The 21,625-nt window shown below is 31.5% G+C and overlaps 1 protein-coding gene across 2 annotated transcripts in view; it reads right to left on the reverse strand.

The window, feature by feature from the left end:
* CSMD3 (CUB and Sushi multiple domains 3) overlaps positions 1-21,625 on the reverse strand; it is a 1,311,859-nt gene that overhangs the window by 98,499 nt on the left and 1,191,735 nt on the right. For both annotated transcript variants that reach the window (XM_038555367.1, XM_038555366.1), the window contains 7 exons: positions 15,985-16,103; positions 14,638-14,707; positions 12,914-13,030; positions 9,542-9,751; positions 5,506-5,694; positions 4,614-4,791; positions 3,537-3,682 (listed from right to left, as the gene is read on the reverse strand). In XM_038555367.1, the coding sequence (XP_038411295.1) occupies positions 3,537-3,682; positions 4,614-4,791; positions 5,506-5,694; positions 9,542-9,751; positions 12,914-13,030; positions 14,638-14,707; positions 15,985-16,103 (1,029 nt within the window). The remainder of the gene's footprint in view (positions 1-3,536; positions 3,683-4,613; positions 4,792-5,505; positions 5,695-9,541; positions 9,752-12,913; positions 13,031-14,637; positions 14,708-15,984; positions 16,104-21,625) is intronic.

The following is a 21,625-nucleotide window of genomic DNA, read 5'->3' on the forward strand; positions in this document are numbered from 1 at the left end:
GCTACTGAATATGGATTCAGGTGGTAAATATTAATTGTATTTAATTAGTTAAATATAATATGTAAATTATAAATATTAATTATATTAATACTAATTTGAATGCAGTCATCTTTTTTGTCTGTTTCTGTGAAGGGAAATAGGCATGCATCCACATGATCATAAAATAATCTCTTTAAAAGTTGTAAGTAATACAGCTCAATCAACTCAAACACATTTTTAAAAAATGATTTTGAACTCACACCTCTCACTGTAAGACTAAAATATAAGTAACCAATCAGACAGTAAGAAGAATATAAAACAGTTAAGAAGCACAAATGTGATCTATATCCTCAAAAAGTGCTCCCTATTATTAAACCCACAAGACTTATAATAAGACAATACACCATACTGTGATAAGTTCTCAAAAGTTTGGTAAGAGAAAGTACAATCATAGAGAAGATGGTTGTGATCTCTATGACTCTGAATTGTCAAGAAATGGAGGAAATGGGACTTAAGGGGAGAAAAAAGAACTGAAGATGTGTAAGGTATCATTTAAGAACAGAGGTTCTGGAAGCAGAGAACCATTCTGACTAGAGTCAGAGTAAGGGCTGGGAAGTAAGATTCACTGAACTGGATTATAGGGTAGCTTTATATTTGATTTAATGTAGGCATCCCGATCTTAAAAAGGAGAATCAGAATGAAAGCAGTACTTTAGGAAAATTATCCTACTAAGGCTGGCAGAATGTAAGGCACCTGTCAATTTTTAACTTGAGCTCTAGCTATATCTTCAAATTTCAAGGTTATTTTAAGGTTTAGGTAAAATTCCCAGGGATATCGATTCAAATGTTAGGCTTTTCTAGGCTCTGGCAATTGCGTCTTTTAATGGAATGTAAAGTATGAACATAAATAAAGAAAAGTCCTCTATTAGAAAACCTAAAATGAGAGATGAGACATGGTAAGGAAAGGAAAATTTACTAAACATCTACACTGCCTGGTACTATGGTAACTGTATAATATCCACTGCCTACAGTTCTCTGCAATGTAATATGGATAATAATAATAACAACAGCACTTACTTGGGTTGAGCTCTACAAAACTGCCAATATTCAGCATTTTTTGACCAATTATTTAATATGGTTCAACTTAATATATTACTGTAATTGGAGTAATTTCTCTATAGTCTCATCAAGCCTATCAGCAATTCCATCATGCTGTTTTACGACTGAAGAAAGTGGAAGCAAAAGAGTAACTTGTCGAAGGTCAATGGGAAAACAAAATACTAAGTAAGTATTTTATCTTCTTTCCTTAATTCTATTGTATTACACATGACTCAAAAATCATTACAAAAATCAAGTGAAACATTTTGGAATGAAAATATATGTATACACATTGACATAATGTCTATGTAAATCCACTATTTTGTGGGTGACATGCTGTTATCCTTATATTTTCTATATGAAGACACACACACACACACACACACACACACACACACATCTTTTTCTTTGGCAATATTTCTCCTTTAAAATGTCTCCAAAGTTTTATAAGAACTTTATACTCTCTGTAAGGTTATTTTATGGATATTTAGAGTTCATCAATGAATGGTCCTTTCTTTATTACTTGTTCAGGTAGTACACAAAATAATAACAATTTATTCAGGGATCATGAAGAGAAAAAATGTACAATAGAGTTCAGCAACAAATTCATCTTTTGATTTTCACTATTATTTAATGTATTGGTTCCTGGGTTATGATTATCTAAGATAATTATAAGAAAGTTATAGTGTAGATTTAGATTGTATCTACATCCTGTCAGCATAAACAACCAAGTCAGTAAAAAAAAAAAAAAAAAAAAGACAAATGAGTTAAGATAAACAACCTGAATAAAAATTATCTCAATGAATGCCTCCCTTTCTAATTGGCTCTGCCACAGTGTACATGCAGCTCTGATAGCTGTGGGAAACTAAAGAAACACAAATTGATAAGTGCTGAGATTAAGCAAACAAATATTTTCTATCTATTCTCTATTTCTAGATCCAGTGTGCTTTAAATTTCTAAACATCTTTAAGTATAACCATACTTGGCTTAATATGTTTTTCACAGAATATGAGTTTTGAGTATTAAAGTTTTTCTTACTTTGTATTAAAAAAGATAAAAATATTTTTATTTAAAAAGCATCTTTCTGGGACACCTGGGTGGCTCAGCAGTTGAGTGTCTGCCTTTAGCTCAGGGCATGGTCCCAAAGTTCTGGGATCGAGTCTGCATCGGGCTCCCTGCATGGAGCCTGCTTCTCTCTCTGCCTATGTCTCTGCCTCTCTCTCTCTGTGTGTCTCTCATGAATAAATAAATAAAATCTTTAAAAATAAAAATCTTTCTTTTTTTAATTCAATTAGCCAACATACAGTACATCATTAGTTTCAGATGTAGAGTTCAGTTATTCATCAGTTGCGTAGAACACCCAGTGCTCATCACATCACATGCCCTCCTTAACATCCATCACTCTGTTACCCCATTTCTCCACTTACTTCCCCTCCAGCAACCCTCAGTTTGTTTCCTATAGTTAAGAGTCTTATACGGTTTGTCTCTCTCTGATTTCTTTCCATTCAGTTTTCCCTCCCTTCCCCTATGATCCTCTGCACTATTATTTATATTCCACATATGAGTGAAAACATGATAACTGTCTTTCTTGGCTAAGTTGTATATTAATGTAATGGGACAAAGCACATGTTCATCTTGCAAATTTTCATATAACTTCTGTGAATTTAATATAGCAGCTTACTGATTCTGTGAAATATACATGGAATTGGTCTCACAAGGTCATATAAGGCAGGATGTGTTTTATGGAACTATGATGGTTATAACAGAGAAAGGATCTATCATTTGGAATAAACATTTTCTTATTTATAATGGAATACAATCAGTTTGAGATAAAGGGAGATTTTTTTTAAAAAGCTCTGTGAGCCATCTAAATGTTCTTTCAAAAGGTTAATGTTATGAAGAGAGGACCCAGAATAATTCTATAAAAAGAATTAAAATTGAAACTCCTCATAAATTATTTCACAGGTAAAAGCTATGAACCTAATGATCTGGAATAGTCACTTAAAAGTGTAAGATTCTAGAATAGATACAGTTTTGAAATGAATGAGTAATATAATCCAAAGTTTAAAGATATTGGATGCTATTTTTAGAAAGACTCACAGCAGGTTGAATAGATTAAACATTTTGTATTGGAAAATCTATTGATGTCTCAAAATTACATGCAATAAAATATGAACAGCTGGTTCTCTTTTATTGGTTTCCACACAAAAATGATTATTTTCCACTGAATAATTACTGACTGATTTATTTCCTATTTCTACTTGCTCACATTTTAATGTCCCTAAACACTTCAAAGAGGTCATTCTTTGCAAGTAAATGTGTTTGAAATGATTTCTAAAAAGTGTCAAATTTTAATACCTTTTCAATCATTGGTTAAATATATATTACACTCAATTATTCCAGGACAATTTTAAATTGAAATAGTGCCAAATAAAATAGAAACTCTTAGATAATACCAACCGTGGTAACTGAGCACAAAAAAGCCACTTGTTGTGAAATCACTGTGAAATTTGATTAGAATCTGATTTGAAGTGCTATAGACCGATTCCAAAGCTGTATTGCCACTGAACTGCCCGATCTGAGGTGAGTTTTGGTCTGGTCCATCCCTATTAGAGAGAGACAGAGCAGGGAGGGGAGAAAGAGAGATTGAGATTGTTTAGTTTGTTTGTTTGTTTGTTTGTTTGTTTGTTTTAGAGAGTTTTGCACAAGTTTTGAAGAAAGTATTATAGATGCAATGATAAAGAGGCAATAGATGAAATAACCAATGATTAGAGCCAAATTATACTAGCAAATTTTATGTCTCTTTAGGTAATAATATATCTAAAAATGTAAAGTATTTTAATACATCACATATTTACCTAAATGAGAGGCACCTATATTAGTTGTAATTAATTCATCATCCCTGGTGTTTTGACCACAACTCATATTGTCCCAAATACCTGAGTTTTGGCTTCCTTTTATTTTCTTCAAAACAATCTTGAGACTCATAGACTGTTACACTTAGAAGGAATCTTAGAACTCATCCAGTGGTTCAGGTAACCAAGTGTCAATAATTAACCTAGAGATTTTCTTTATAATATGTTTTTAAGTAAATGTGTTTCATTAACAGGATAATTTAATGCAAATATAATATTTTACAACAAATCATATGACAGAAATTCAATCATATTAAATAATTATGATTTAAACACAGGCTTTTAAATTTCACTGGCTTTATAGAGAACTTGCTTATCTTAAAGCTACTCTGGCACTAATTTCTGATTTTGCACATTAATTTAATAATACATTTAAAATCTCTTTTTCACCCACAAAAGCTTTTGTTCTGTTTAGCTACTTCATGGGCAAATAAGTCAAAACCTATTTCTCTTGTTTGTCTCATTCTACAAAATACAAACTGTCACCCTCAGTTATTCAGTATATTTATTATATCAAATATCAGATGGTAATTTGTACAGAGGATTGTGATATATTTTCATTCCTACCTTGTTTCACTGTTATATACAGTTGAATCAATCAATAACAATGGTCCTGGCTTACCATACAGTAATGAAATCATAGATTGGCTCTGTTTGAAGGACAGTAAAATTGATGTAGATTCCATTCCCAGGGGGTACTCTCACAAGCCAAAAACAGTCTTGGAAGTTAGGATATTCATCAGGATACCCAGGAGAATAAATGGTACCATTCATTGCAGTTATATTTCCTCCACAAAGAGCTACAGAAATGATATAGAAAAATGTTAAAATGACAATAAACTCATCACAGAGAAAAAGGCAAACATTTCATATCTCTTAAGCAGGCTAAATTACATCTGTGTTATGCTCTTATATCAGTTAAGGTATATAAAATTAGGTCGGCAATCATGAACAATATATAGTCTGCTTTAATTTGTTTTTCAATATGAGGCATGCTACAGTTATTATTTACTACTCCCAGATTAATAAATTAGATTTTCTTCTGTTTTTTCAAGTATTTATCAATACATACACTGTTTAACTTTCACCTTATATCATGTATACATATAAAACCCTACAAAAGGTTCAAGTGCTTTTTAATTAAAAGGGTTTTAGAGAAAGTAAGTCCAAATTCAGTAGCAATAACTTCATAAGTGACTTATATAAGAATGACTATTAAACACAAGCCCCATGCACCCACCCAGACACACACAAAGGAGAAGCAGTAAAGTGTTAATCGACTGCAGTCTCACTTCCAATGGAGGTTAGAACTGCTGCCAATAATGCTAAAATCAGTTATTAATTTTGGAGCCTTAAGGATTTTGATCTGAGTACTAACTATAATTCTCAACTGAAAGAAAGATTGTATATTTAGCATGCTATTTGAAGAGGAAGACAAAAAAAGAGTGCCAAGACAAGAATTATTAAACACAGAAGATTATCAGCTAAAACATAGCTTCGAGTTAAGAGCATACCTTCACACCTTGGAAGTGGATGATTCCAATTACGACTCACACCATGAAGGCAAGTGAGAGCTGAATTTCCAATTAGTGTGTATCCAGGGAAACATTCAAATGAAATGGTTTGACCCACAGTAAAATCATTGCCAATTACAAAACCATTTCGAAACGGGCGTGGATCAGGACAGCTTTGCAATTGATAGGCTGGAAAGGGAAAAAGAAAGACATTTTTTCTTTCTGAATATCAGAAGACCACAGATGGGTACTATTTGCAACTTGCCAAATAGAAGAAGTGCTGCTTGTCGTTGATTATAAATAGTAATGCAGGTTTATAATAAGTGATGTCAATGGCAATATGATATGAATTTCTTCTCATGTCTATAATTTTCATATATAAAATGTTAGTACAATTCATAAAAATACATTGTTTCTTATTCAATCTATCTAAATTATACATTTTAATGAAACTGTAAACTACTTTTACAGCCGCAATTTCAATCCAACATATTCTGATTCCCTTACATAGAATACAGTTGCTTCCAAGTTACATTGCATGTATGCAGAATAAAATAAGCATATGTGAAAGCCTAATTCTGAGCCTTTTAAATTTTTTTTTACTATTTTTTCTCTAAAAGAAACTATAATATCCCTCTGTTATCTTTCTCCAAATAAGTTATTTAACAAATATAAAGTATTGGGAAACAAATTTCCTTCTAATATAAATTTTGTACTTCAGTTATCATGATATTTTTGGCATAGTAGTATAACTGCATGTTTAGTTTCTCATATTCCTCTTGTTCTACATTTTGTGTGAAATCAAAGCTCCTGGTTTCTCACTGTGTACTAAAGCCTTTATCCATTGCCTTTCATATAGTAGATGCTTAATGAACATTGCTGAATAAATTTTGAAGCTATAAACAGTATATATACACATTCATATACACATACCAATATTATTAATATTTGGGACTTTGTTTTCAAGAATTACAAAATTGCATTATCATTAATAAAATTTTAATTACCAGCAATAAGAGGCTATTTTGCTACTGACCATTAAATTCTAAATTCCCCAAATCAAAAAATTGCATTTGCAGTTGAATCAGAAACCCTAAATTGTTTTTTAAAATATAACTAATTTATAAGCGAGATATTTCAGTATTAATCAACAATCCTTTTAAGATATTAAGGGCTTTTTTCTTAGTCTGTGTTTTTCATTTGAGTAAGTATTCCACACATATAGAAATATCAAAACCAAAGGTGTTATTCCAATTTAATACAAATGTATATCATTTGATAATCAGGAGTTAGAATGTTATTCTATTAAACAAACCTTTTCAAATTTTCATTCACACTTAAAAGATATTTTTCAGTTTTATTGAGATATAATTGACATACAGTCTGCATGAGTTTAAAGTCTACAACACAATGATTTGAGTTCTATATATTGTGGTTAGATAATATTGAATAGAATAGACTCAGACAAATGTATGATCCTGCAATAACTTTTATAACATTTTACCCTCCTATGCTTTAATTTATTTTTACTTTTTTAAAGATTTTATTATTTATTTATTTATTTATTTATTTACTTATTTATTCATGAAAGACAGAGAGAGAGAGAAAGGCAGAGATACAGGCAGAGGGAGAAGCAGGTTCCATGAAGGGAGCCCGATGTGGGACTCGATCCCGGGACCCCAGGATCACGACCCGGGCCAAAGGCAGGTGCTAAACCACTGAGCCACCCAGGGATCCCCTGTTTTTTAGTTTAATCAGGAAATATAGGAAGTAGATTTTAAATTTTCAGGAAAGGGGTACCTAGGGTGGCTCAGTGGTTGAGCATCTACTTTTGTTTCAGGGCGTGATCCCAGGGTCCTAGAATTGAGTCTCACATCAGGTTCCCTGCAGGGAGCCTGCTTTTCCCTCTGCCTATGTCTCTGCCTTTCTTTCTGTGTCTCTCATGAATAAATAAATACAATCTTTAAAAAAAAATAAAAGAAAAAGAGTCTGTTTCTTATTTTTAAAAAAATCTTCAGGAAAAAGTCTTCACCCTATATCAAATACAATACAGGACTTAACTGATTACCAGTAAAAATATTAATTTTGGAAGCAAGTTTTCCAGTAGAAGAACACACTTAATTGTATAATATGCATTTTTTCCAAATTCAGAAAGTTCTTAAAATCTAATCGCAAAATCATCCAAAAGTAACACTGCTTCTTCGAAATCTGTATGAATTAACCTATTTTCAAAAATGCCATTAGCTCAATGATATAAATGCATAAAAAAGAGATATCATATCAATAACAGTAAAAATTCTGTAGCTTTATGCTTTTATTATATAAACAATGCATCTTTTTTAAGGGCACGTTGACTGAACAATGTAGTTAGCAAAGTTTAAATTCTAGTTATACATCATTCAAATAAGAGCATTATTTTAGGAGGCAGAAGGAAAAAAAAAGGAAGAAGAAGAAAAAAAAAAAAAAGATGAAGCCTGGTTTAAGGTAAATAGCAAGGTGCTTGGCAGAGGCCCTGAACACCTGCTAGAGAAGGACTACAAATATAGCTCCAAGTCTTCTAGCAGCAAATAAGAAACTTAATCAGTTGCCCAATTGTTTTGAAATAATTAAATTCCTTGGGGATGTGGTTAATTCTGTACTGAGAGGTGGCAGAAATTATTTCCATTTTATGCAAAGGATGATATGTGATATTGTGCTCTTAAGTTATGTATGCAAGCATAATGCAAATTATAATTATTTTAGACATATGTGGTTGGAAGTTATGATGTCTATTTTAACTACTCTCAAATTTCTTTTTGGGTATATGCTTTTATTCAGCAAACATTTAATGTGCTCTTACTGTTCTAGCACTTGAGATATATCGACAAACAAGACAAAGATGCCTGCTCTTGTGGAGCTCACATCAAAAGTATCACATACTCATAAAATCCTTTAATGATTATGGCTGAAATGTAATTAAATGTTGTTATTTCAATTAAAAATTGCAGTCATTGGACCTACATTGTATACAGTTTATACATTGTATGAAATATCATAACTTTAAATGTTTGATTTTAAGTCAGACTTTTAAAATCTGAAATAATATAATCATAAAAATACTTACAATGCACTAAATATTTACTAATGATATACATCATGGCATATATTTTACATTAATTGCACCCTATAAAGTTCAAAACAATTAATCTGGGAGGTGCTATTACTACTTCATCATGCAAATATAGAAATGGAGTGGAGCTCTAGTCTATTTTAAATTGAATGTGGAGGGTCAACATTGAGGCTGAGTCCAAACTCTATTCAAAAGGGATAAAAATTGGGGATCCCTGGGTGGTTCAGCAGTTTAGCGCCTGCCTTTGGCCCAGGGCATGATACTGGAGTCCTGGGATCAAGTTCCACATCAAGCTCCCTGCGTGGAGCTTGCTTCTCCCTCTGCCTCTGTCTCTGCCTCTCTCTCTCTCTCTGTGTCTCTTATGAATAGATAAATAAAAATCTTTAAAAAAAAGGATAAAAATCTTGCTCAGTGCTATGCAGTAGTTTTATACTGAAATACAACTAATATAATATGATTGTCAAAGTATTTATATTATATTCTCATGAGAATAGAATGGAATGAAGGAATGGCATATTATGCTATCATTGTACAGTGAAAGAAAATAGTTTTACCCAGAATATATGAGTACTGTCAAATATCTTTCAATATACTTATTTTAATATAAGAGCAAAGATAAATCTTTGATATCCGTTTGCTCTGCCTACCTGCCTTGCCTTGTCTTTCTTAATTTAATTGTGTATTAATACTAATTCAATTCATCTTTCATGGTTAGAATTTTCCAAGGCCTCCGAAAGACAACATTTCCCCAATATAGCTGCCTAAAATTGCATTATTAAAAAAATAAAATCTTCCCCACTGAGGCTTGCCATGGTTTGGGCTCCTTTCTCTTTCTCAAACACAATGCAAAAAATACTTAGAGTTAGTTAGATTGCTAAGCGCTGATTTGGAGCTAAATAAGCTTCCACTTCTCATTATTCCTCTCACCTTGGTACACAATGTGGAACCCTTGTTTGTTTTGTGAATAGTCACTGTGAAAATACAAACTGGTTTCATGGGTTGTACTAAATAGAGAAGATGGTATTTGAGGACCACTAAGTCGGCCAATAACAGTACTAGTTTCTGAGGATCCACTTCTTACTTCCAAATAATCATGTATCGTTTCTGTAGAAAAATTGACAAACTGGAGATGTACACCTAAGAAAGAAAAGCAAACACTACTTTATTGTTTTATCTGATTAAATATGCACACACACACATACATACACACATATACACATTCATATTAAAGTAATTATACATGTTTCCATTTAGGTGAAGAGGCATACCTGGGCCTTGGGCTTGCTGTTTGCCAGGGCAATTAGCTTTGCCATAGTTTAAAGCAACAAATGCACTCAATGCACTCAAATGCACTCTCAAATGCCCACTACTTGTAATAGGAGAATCTCTTTCATTTTACTATAATGTCACCATAGCAAAACTAATTCAAAAAGTGGCTTTCTTGCTCCTTGATACCATTTAAATTGAATTCAGCAATTTTTAGAGGTAAAAAAGTAATTTGGTAAATTTGTGTTTTGCAAAAGTCCAATTTGAGGCCAAAATATGATCACTAAGGTTTTACTTATTAACATAATCAGGTTAAACAATTGAATTAGAATTAGTCATTCATCTTTGGGGGATATGTTAATTTCCCCAACATAGCATTTAGAGGCATGCAATTTATAAATGTGCTTTTACTACTTTGTTCATCAGAAAATAATGCTAATTTTTATATAATCATCTCCATAAAGTCTACTGATAATTTTTACATGATGTCATATTGCAACATGGCCCCAAAATTTTTATAAACATAACTAAAATATGAGATAGTGAAATGTTTCTGTGACGGAAAAAATAAAACGAAAGCCTCATTGAGGTCTGCTTGCCTAATTTGATTAATTCTCAATTTTAGTGAATTAGAGGGGTTTTTTACAACTATCATTCTCCAAATTGTTATTGCAAAATATGGCATTTATGGTTTGCTAGACACTCTCTTAAGTGTTTATGTATGCTATTTATTTAATGTTAACTGTTACTCATGAGAATGAAGAAACTGGAGCCCAAAAAAGCTAAACAGTATGCTAAATTACATGATGACCTAAAAGAGCTGAAATTCAAACTCAGATACTCTCTTGGATTCTCACTCTTAATACCTACACTGGAATTCTCAACTAAAGGCATGTTTTGTTACTGGAAAAAGAGTTCCACAAAAAGTTTTTGTTACATGGGAAAAGATTTCTATGGGCAAATACATTTGGGAAATACTAAAAAATGGCCTTAAAATATTAATTATGTTTCTGTACAAGTATACAAATTTCTTAGAAATTTTAACATGCTACCTTAAAATGTGAAACTCCAAGAATTGCATATTTCTTTCTAAAAATTTCCCCTGAGCCTCCTTTTCACAAATTATCTTGTCGATAAGTGTTTTATGAACATAAAAAATACTTCTTTAATTTTTTGTATATATTCAATCTTTTTAAAAAAATATAAATTACTTTTCTTAAAATACATTAGAACTAATTTTTGATTCAACTAAACTAAAAAACTAAAAAAAAAAACCTGAAACTAAAAAATCAGTATTTAAATGTAATCAAATAGAAAGTCTCTCTTCAGTCTCTCCTATTTTTATTTCTAAAATAGAGATCTGTGTTATTTATAATTTTGATGAACTTTTTTTTTAAACCAAGCAAGTATTAACAAGAGGTAACTTGAAAATGATCTGATGACACTATTGAAAATATGTTTAATAAATTATTTTAAAATAATTCGGTCAGCTCCATAAGCAACGTGGAATGACCCATCTTAACTGGCTAGTAAAAGACACATAAGAATAACCATACAGGTTCAAATCTCTTATTCATTTATATCAGTATCGTTGTTCAGTGAATGGACGTAGAATTTGACTGTAACTGCAAACTAAGCATATTTCTAAGTAGTAACAGAATAATCCTCATTGGGAAGTCCTCCAACATCTTTCTGTAGCTTCCTGTTTTCCCAAAATCACAGGCTAGTCAAACTGTATTCAGGCTTGTTGAATTCCTTTAGCTTTTTCATCTGCATCTTTCCATGTGTCATTCTGTTTATCTAGAATTTCTTTCCAGTTTCCCAGACTGGCCCTCTTTGTTCGGCTGGCTCTTACTTATCTATACTCCTAATTTAGGAATCACTTTCTCTAGCAAGACTTTTCTACATTTCCTGGATTAGGCTAGATCACTGTACTAATACAATTCTGTAATCTTTATTATAGTTTATTGTAATAGCATATTTGACTGTCCCCTCATCATGACTGTAACTTATTTGGGGAAAGGTACAAAGTCTGTTTCACTATGCTTTTTATTCCCAGCTTAACATAATACTTCAAGTATACCATGTATTCAGTAAGGAATTGTCAAAACTAGTTTTCTGTGAATTTATACAAAATAGTTAACCATGCAAAATTACATAAAATATTTAAATATGAATTTTTATTCTGAGACCATAGATGTTTTGGGGTAGTAAGGCATGAAATTCAGTCCTCAGTAAGTGGGATAGTACTTAATTTCTTAATTGCTTTAAATCCACCAGGTTTATGTGCACTTCAGTGAGTCTACTCATCCTTGTCTTCTGTGATTTAATAAATAAGTTTATCTTCCGTCTAGCATTTCTACTTATGGATATACAGATCCATAGAACATGAAGTTGCAGGAAAATATATGAGTGATAGAAGAGTGAGAAAGAATTTATGAAATGCTATATATATATTATGCAATATATCCAAAACACTGGGAATTGTATTATTAAAATTAGAGAACTATTATATCTACATGGGTATTTAAACCCAACATTAGAAATTGTGTACTACTTTTCAAATGTAAAATCTTATTTATTTGCAATGAATGTTAGATAAATTTAATTAATTACCAGAAAATAATTTATATTTGTACTACTTGGTTACAGAAACAAGAAGAGAGTTATAAAAAATATTATACATGAAAATTACATTGAATTTACTACTGCCATATACATCTAAATCAGGATAAGTCCATACAAATCAACTGAAAAATATCATAAATTTATCTACCTGTTTTCTTATCCTCTAACTATGAAATTAGGAAATGCCCATATCTTTTCAATTATCCTAGCATTTCAAGTGAAAGGTGTTTGGTTTAAGCAACCTAATTTGGCTCAAGCAATCCAAATTTCACTCCTCAATGTATAAAACTGTAGGCAATCCCAAAGTAAACTATAATTTGTGAGTTTTTACTAGATCATGATATTTCTTTATAAGGATGCATTAATGATACTGAAAACTCTTTCACATGCTTTTACTATACATACCAAAACCTACGGGCAGCTTTATTGTCCACGTGCAATCTAAACTGCTAGGGTAGTTTCCAGGAAACCCAGGGCTGAGGATCACACCGCTGAAATCTGACATAGCACCACCACACTGAGCTACAAAATGAGAGGTCCCATGTAAGCAGGAGTAGTGGAATAATTTACTTGAAATCATTTCATGTCTTAATCAAATCTGAATTAAAACTGTTTGATATAAATTTTAATATTATCAACTCTCATTCACATCACACACTAGGAATCAAATATAATCAATTGACAATGCATTTTCTAAAATAGCTTAAAAAGACAACATACTTCCTTCCTCAGCAATAAATGCAAGTTAAATCAATTATTGCACAGTAAGAATCAGCTCATGTGCAGTGAATACAATCAAACAAGGAACATATGTCCTTTTCCACAGAGAGTAGTTTATTTCTTATCTGTAAGTATTTCTAGGGATGTTTTCATTCATTACAAAGATGATACAATTTAGAAAAAAATCAAGCCAACAACATCCATTTTAAATACTGTATTCAAGAGGGAACCATTTCCCCAGCCTTCCCTCCTCCTTCTTTGTGTGAGAAAGTTAAAGAATTTTAAGAAAAAAAATTAGTTTCTATTGGAGATTACTTTCTATTGGTAATATGTGATGGATTCACATATTAGACATGGGATATGGCGGTCCTTCTTCCTAAAATAATTTAGACAAAGACCAGGGAAATGAGTGAAAAATAAATAAAAATGTTCTCTAATTTTACTACTCATTTACCTTTATTTTTTTTTTCTTCTGCAGAAAAATACATATGTGTGTGTGTGTTTATACAGGTATGTATGTATATAACGAAAATAGGCTTACTGTAAATCATTGTAAGCCTTTTTATACTTAACTATGTATTGTAAACTTTGGTTATATCACTGAATATCCCTTGTAATGTTCGCTTCTTTTTTTTTTTTTTTTTAAAGTCTATCCCCCATTACTGGAACCTTTAGTTATTGGCTATTTTTCACTATAATACCTACTACCACTCTGAATGCCTTGTGTGTTCCAGATTCAGTGCTAAATACTTTAAATACAATCTCTCATTTACTTCTCACATTAGGCACATGAATTCAACATTATTATCCCCATTTAAAAGGTGAGCACACAGAAGCTCAAAGAATAATACACTTGCCCCACATAGCTATTGTACCTTAACTGAAATTTGTATATAAATATACTGGATATCAAAATCTAGTAAGTATTCCACATAGTTTTACATCATGTTTTTTCTGTATAGTGAAATCTAATATTTCTAGTTAAATTTTATTATATTATCACTTCCATCTAATGCTTTCCTTGATAATAATGTGCAATGGAAATGCAGATTTAATTTAAAAATGTAATATTTCACCTAAAAAATTAGTAATTTTGTAAGAGTAATAATTGGTGCTACTAACAATACGGTAAGACAAAAAGTGTCCTATAATACTGGGATGATATTTAAATTGATCCAACCTTCCAGAAGGCATTATTTATCAAAGTTTTAAACAGTTATATGCAATGACATAATTAATCTATTTAGGTAAAATCCTAAGTAAACAATTAGAGAACTACGAAAAAATGCAAAAAACTAAACTCTAATGAAAAGAAAATAATTACACAACGTAGACTTTGTCATGTGCCATGAAGCCATTTTAAATATATTTGATAAAGCTTATAAATGATTTACATTTCTTCAACTTACCCAAACAAATTGGAATTGGATAATTCCATCTTCTTACAGGTCCAGGCATACATGTAATGTGAGAATGACCCTATATAAAAAAGATGATGCAGTTCAGTACACATTTGAAAAAGATTAAATTAAATAAAGCATAGTGAATGGTCATTATAAAAACAGCTTAAATATATATTGTTATTTTTTATATTTTTTAAACTTTTGCTGGAATTCTCAGTATGACTTAACATAAGAAAAGGAATTATACACACATGATAAAATGTACAAAGTGACATGATCCTGGTAAAAATATTAAGTCTCCAAATCACATTAGAATTGTAGTTTTTAAACTTAACATTTTCTATTGATACCTGTATTACTGAAATATTGTAATTATGCAAATGAAATGACTACATGCATATCTGTTTATAATAAATTGCTATAATAATCAAAGTGAGATAAATGAAAGCATAACTAAAAATACTTCATAAAAATACTAAAATGAGTCAACTAAGATATATTAAATTCCAAATTGAAATTTAAGGGACACCTGGGTGGCCAAGTGGTTGAGTGTCTGCCTTTGGCTCAGGTCATGATCCCGAAGTCCTGGGATTGAGTCCTGCATCAGGCTCCCCAACAGGGAGCCTGCTTCTCCCTTTGCCTATGTCTCTACCTCTCTCTGGGTCTCTCATGAATAAATAAATAAAATATTTTAAAAAAATAAATTGAAATATAAAGTCCAGAAATATCTGATTGTACTTCTGAGACTAATAATTTATAAATCTAATGTTAAAGACTATAAATCATTAATTTTTAATTTTGCTTTCTCTAAAGAATTTATTTACTTAACATATGAAATAGTTTCTGCCTGGATTTTTTTTTCCGTAGGTACTTAATAGATCTACTCTTTTCCGTAGGTACTTAATAGATCTACTCTTTAGGGGGACTTGTAAGCAGCCATAAATTTGAGACCCTCTAAAATATATTTGTAGTTGATATTCACTAATTTTGAAAATTTATTATCAAGGAAGTTTCACTTAATGCTTTAAGTGGCACCTCGTTCTTATTTTCAAATTCTAAAGATCCAGGATTTGAATTATTACATCCTATGTGAATAGAAAGAAACATGTGAAGATTAATTTTAATTCAAATATAATTCTTGGTTACTTGTGAATAAACCATATTTAGTTCATTCCAGTAATTTATCTCATGGATATGTTTTATGGACAAATTGAATAGCCTTTTGACTTAAGGCTACACTATGAAGTCTGAAATCAATATTGTTTTAAAACTCTTGGGATTATCAAACATTACCCTGTTAAAATACTCTGAAAAAGCATTGCATGTCAAAAAATAATTTAAAAATAGCCTTACCTGTAGAGAATATCCTTGATCACACTGAAAAGATACCACATCACCAACCATATACCTGTCTCCAATTTTCATTCCACTGCTAGGAGTTTGTGGTTCAGGACAGGAGTCTAAACCAATTGCTGAGAATATTTAAAGATAATAGCATAAGTAACTTTCAAATAATGAATGTTTAAATTATGCATATTAAATTACTAGAATCAAATACTGGTATCATTAAAACTAGGTTTTACATTGGGCCATTAAGAATGTTCTGTGAATACTATTTAAGTGTGGACAAGATTAAACCATAGTTGGTAAACACTGAAACATAAAATTATTTCTTGGAATTTTCATGGCACCAACCATTCAATAATGATGTGATTACACTTAAAGTCTCTTCCAACTCAGAGTCTATATGTATCCTACTATAAAACAAAAACTAAAAATTCCTAAAAGGAAAATCCCTAAATAAAAACAAAACAGTAACTTATTGTGAGAGTAAAATGAAATCATATTTGTAAAATATTCTTAATAAAATGACAAAAAATTATTTGCTATTTTGTCTGTATCACCTAGTTCCTTCTTCTTTCACACAAAATGGACTTTTCAATGTGTGAGACATATTCTGAGAGATACTTACTACATATAAAATACTTTAAAATGTATTTTTAAGTAAGATTTATTCTCCAAATATACTATAATTAAAAAGGAGAAACACATGTAGTTCATTGAGACCTGAAAAGTTTAGGTGACACTTGAAATCAGTTATTTCTGAAAAAGGAGATAAATCCAAACACTTGCTGTTATTTTTACACTAACCATATATTTTCAAAATAGGTGAATTAAAGCACATTAAATATGTTGTTTTCCTAAAATGAGTTACTTGAAGTCTGAAAAAATTGAGGTTTTTTGCCAAAATTTTTTTTTCAAATCTGTGAATGTACTATTAAGAACTTTGTTTACCTTTAATAAAAACCAATGTTTACTATCCAATTCCTTGTAATTCACATTTGAAGCTAATCTAATGCATGTTTAAAATTACAGGAAAAGGCAGTTACCACTCCAAAGTCACTATATATGTTCATTTCATGAAAAAAGTATTAAAAATAAATCCTGGGCAGCCCTGGTGGCTCAGCAATTTAGCGCCGCCTTCAGCCCAGGGTGATTCTGGAGACCCCAGATGGAGTCCCACGTCAGGCTCCTGCATGGAGCCTGCATCTCCCTCTGCCTGTGTCTCTTCCTCTCTCTCTCTCTCTCTCTCTCTCTCTCTGTGTCTCTCATGAATAACTAAATAAATAAAATCTTTAAAAAATAAAAATAAAAAATAAAAAAATAAATCCTAAAGAAGTACAATACTTCAGACATTCCTTTACTTCTTGATATTTTCCTTTAATGGATGTTCTCATAGTACCACTTTATACATTCCTTTGTGGTGTTTAACATAAACTAATAATGAATAAATAATTATGAAATTAGTTGTTCAATATTTATTTCCCCTCAGAGAAGAGAAACTCCTTAAGAGCAGCTTAGAGCACAGCTTCTTAAGGAAGCATTAAATAAACTGGTTGATTGGATGAGTGAATAGTATGAAAAAGAATGTGAACCCCTATTTTGATAACTTCTTAATAAATACTAATGTTTAGCTCTGTAAAGGGAAGATACTTTAATAACACAGTGGTAAAAGAAGACAAAAATCATTCCAAATTAGGTCACATTTAGGGATAGAAAATGTGTTAAAGGAATAACTTGATAGAATTTATGATTAGATCAGAAAGGAAGGCAATGAAGAATAAATTGGTCATTTGGGAATGCATTTGAGGAAGTCCTAGGGGCAGTTAAGTAAGTCTACGGATTAGAGTTCCAATGCTTATGTTTCGATTAAGCTAGGTCTTAAACATACATCATACTCCATACTTCTTGATATTTTGTAATGTTGAATTTAGGGACTGAGGCAAGATAAGTCACCATTACATTATGACCTACTTTTAACATGTTAAGGGTTAATGTCTCATTTCCCCAAACAAATTTTGAGATCCGAGATGTGAAAGAGACTGTCTTATATTTGTTTTAATCTCTTTTAATACCCACTAATTGACCTTATAAATTAAATTTATCTTATTTCATAGAGCTCTTTTCAGGAATTAATGAGTATCCCAAAAAGGGGAGTTATGATATAAACATATATGCCTTGTAAATAAGATTTCACCTTCCTTTGGTACAATCTTAGTTTTTTGGAGTCCTGAACACTACATTTATTACTCTTTACCACTAAGGTCACTCTTGCAGACATTCTTACTGAGAAGGCCAAATTTTGTACACATTCATTTTTCTTTTCTTTCTATCAAGTACTCCATTCAGGGTCATTATATACAGAAAACTATTAATATTCAAAAGTGGTGATTTCCTTTTCCTGGTAAGGGAACAAATAAAACTATGGTTCAATATTGAGGGCCACATTTTTAAGTGAGGTTTACACATAATATATACTGACATAGTAAAATATTTTAAAAGTTTTAACTTTGAAGTGTGATATAAAACTCTTGGAGAGCCTGGGTGGCACAGTCAGTTGAGCTTCAGACTCTTGGTTTTGGCTCACATCATGACCACAGGGTCCTGAGATGGAGCCCCACTTCTGGCTCCATGCTCAGCACTGAGTCTGCTTGGAGTTTCTCTCTCCCTCTCCTTCTACCTCCTGCCCCCCGCCCTGCTCTGTCTCTCTCTCAGATAAATAAATGTTAAAATAAAATAAAAGTATGATATAAAACTCTATAAACTACGTAATAACAATTTTGTAAGTCAAACATTTATATATATATATATATATATATATATATATATATACTATCACAGAGAAAAATGAGCAAAAAGAAATATACCAAACATTAGCATAGGTTATAGTTCTTGATTAAGAGATTATTGGTGAATTTGTATGCCTTTCTTTGTATTTTTCTGAATTTCCAAAGTTTTTATAATAAACATGAATTATTTTTATAAATAATAACATCACTCATTTATTAGGTGAACTAGTACCAACAAAGAATTTGGGCTTTAAGAACATACTCCCTTCTATTGTCGAAGAACACAATGAGTTGGATCAGCTAAGCAAGAAAGGTCACTGATGGCCTCTCATTTTTTTTTTTTGCAATTATCTTTTGTACACTAGGGAAAATAAAACACAAATACCTAAAAATCTTGTAGTTCACATTTCACAATTTTTATTTAAACACATAAACTCTGGAGTGCTTTGGTGGATCAGTCAGTTAAGCATCCAACTCTTGATTTTGGCTCAGCTCATGATCTCAGAGTTGTGAGACAGGGCCTGTGTTGGAGTGGGCATTTAAACTTGCTTAAAATTCTCTCTCTCCCTCTGCCCCTTTCCCCCATTCTCTTTCTTTCTCAAAATAAAATAAACAATTAAAATAAATAAACAACTTTGAGTAAATAAATGGTAATTTTAAAGTAGCTAACGTTATTGTGGTGATTATTCATAATGCATATAAATATTGAATCCTTATGCTGTACACCTGAAACTAATATAATCTTGTATCTCAACAATACTTCAAATTAAAAATTTATTTAAAAGTCTTTTTAAGGATTATTTTCATTTCTTCATAAGTAACAAAATCAATAGGTTATTTGTAAGAATCAACAAACAAAAAGAATTTTTGTAAAAATGTTGCAACAGATTCTCTCTTGATTAACCAAGGCAATCAAAATATTGAGTCATTTTCAGCTTTATGAGTGTCAATGTTAGTGTTGGCAATCAAAGATATGCTCTGAGTGAATTTTTAATAGGAATTGGATCAATTAATCTGCTGTTGTAGCCAAAAACAAACAGAAATGAACCCAGAGACAAATCCATATCAAAAATTGCATAGAGTTACGTCTGCTGTCAAATTACTGCAGGCAGTTACCCTGAATGAAAATACTGAAACCTCATTTCTTCACATTTCCAACATTCATTTATAACCATTTATTTATAACCAAAAACTGTTCCTTCCAATTCCATTCACAAGGCAATCAATCTGCAGTAGAAAATGTTCTTAATCATATCATTTATATCTGATCATTCTGATTATATATATATATGTGTATATATATATATATATATACATATATTACTTTCCAGTATTCTATAATGATTTTAATGAATCTTTGATGCTTTGAGAGAGGCAGACAGGGAGAAGAAAGCTTAATTCCCACTAAGACTCCTGGTAACATTGTTTTGTAAAAGGAAAACCCCCTTCACAAATTCAACATAACAATCTACATATAAATTTATTGAAAATAAAGACCAAAATATTAGATCTGTATACGTGTATTATTTCTTTTTTTTTTAAAGCTGTATTTATTTATTTTAGAGAGAGCATGTGTGCAAGAGAGCTGGGGGAGGGGCAGAGGGAAAGGAGAATCCTGAAGCCGACTTACTGCTGAGCACAGAGCTGTTATGGGGCTCAATCATGCCATGAGACCATGAGATCATGACCTGAGCCAAAACCAAGAGCCAGCCACTTAAACCAACTGCATCACTCAGGTGCCCCAAGATAAGTATTATTTCTATCTTTATGTTACATGAGGGTTTTTTGTTTTAAGATTAACTTACTATTTATTCTTAGAGAGAATGAGAGTAAGAAGGGGAGGGACAGGCAGAGAGAGAGAGAGAGAGAGAGAGAATCGCGGAGCAGACTCCCCACTGAGCACAGAGCCTGAGGCAGGCCCATCTCAGGACCCAGATATCACAACCTGAGCAAAAATCAAGGGCCAGCTGCTTAACTGACTGAGCCACTCAGGCACCCTCATAGGAGGGTTTTTAAAATATGCTAGAATTACCATTTGGCATTCCACATTTTATCATTATAAAAGAACAGTTTGAAAAAAAGGACAGTGAAGTTGGTGAATATCAAAGGGTGAGTTCAATGAGCTGGTCTACTACTTTAAAGAGAACTCCAATGCAAGCACACAGACTTTTTGCTGGTATACTGTACCTTGGAATTAATTAATCTAATAACCAAATATTTGTCAAATACCTATTACATAACATGTAACTTGAATATTTGTAGGCAAGTTTTCTCAGAAGGAACAGTTCTGACTTAATAGTCACTGATGGGCAACAGTGGTTTAGGAACATGAGGTACAGATTTAACTCACATTCACCTTGATCCTTAAATTTTTACTTCCTTTACTGTTCTTACATCAATTAACATTAAACTTAGCATTACTTTGAGTAATTAATTGAATATTTAGTAATGGAAAATATTTCTCAAAATTTAGTCTACAGTTTAATGCTAAGTTAAATGATAAAATGTTAAAAATAATCTGATATCATAAGCAATTACTAAGCACCTATTTTGTGCTCTGGATCATGTTACATACCAGAAATGCAAAGATTGAGGAGGACATAAGCAACTATGCTCTAAAGAAACTCTTTGTGAAACAAGAAAGCAGATTGGCTTAAAAGACTACAGGTAGTGAAATAATCATAGTAAATGAAGGTCATCCTTTGTTAAAATAATTATTTCATAAAGAATAACCCTACTTAAAAAAAAAAAAAAGAAAGAGAGAAGCAAACCAGAAAACAGACTCTTTTTAAAAAAAGATTTTATTTATTTCTTTATTTGAGATAGAGAGAGCTCAAGCAGGGGAAGGAGCAGAGGGAGAGGGA

The sequence above is a fragment of the Canis lupus genome, chromosome 13, assembly GCF_011100685.1.
Source record: "Canis lupus familiaris isolate Mischka breed German Shepherd chromosome 13, alternate assembly UU_Cfam_GSD_1.0, whole genome shotgun sequence".
NCBI classification, from domain to species: domain Eukaryota; kingdom Metazoa; phylum Chordata; class Mammalia; order Carnivora; family Canidae; genus Canis; species Canis lupus.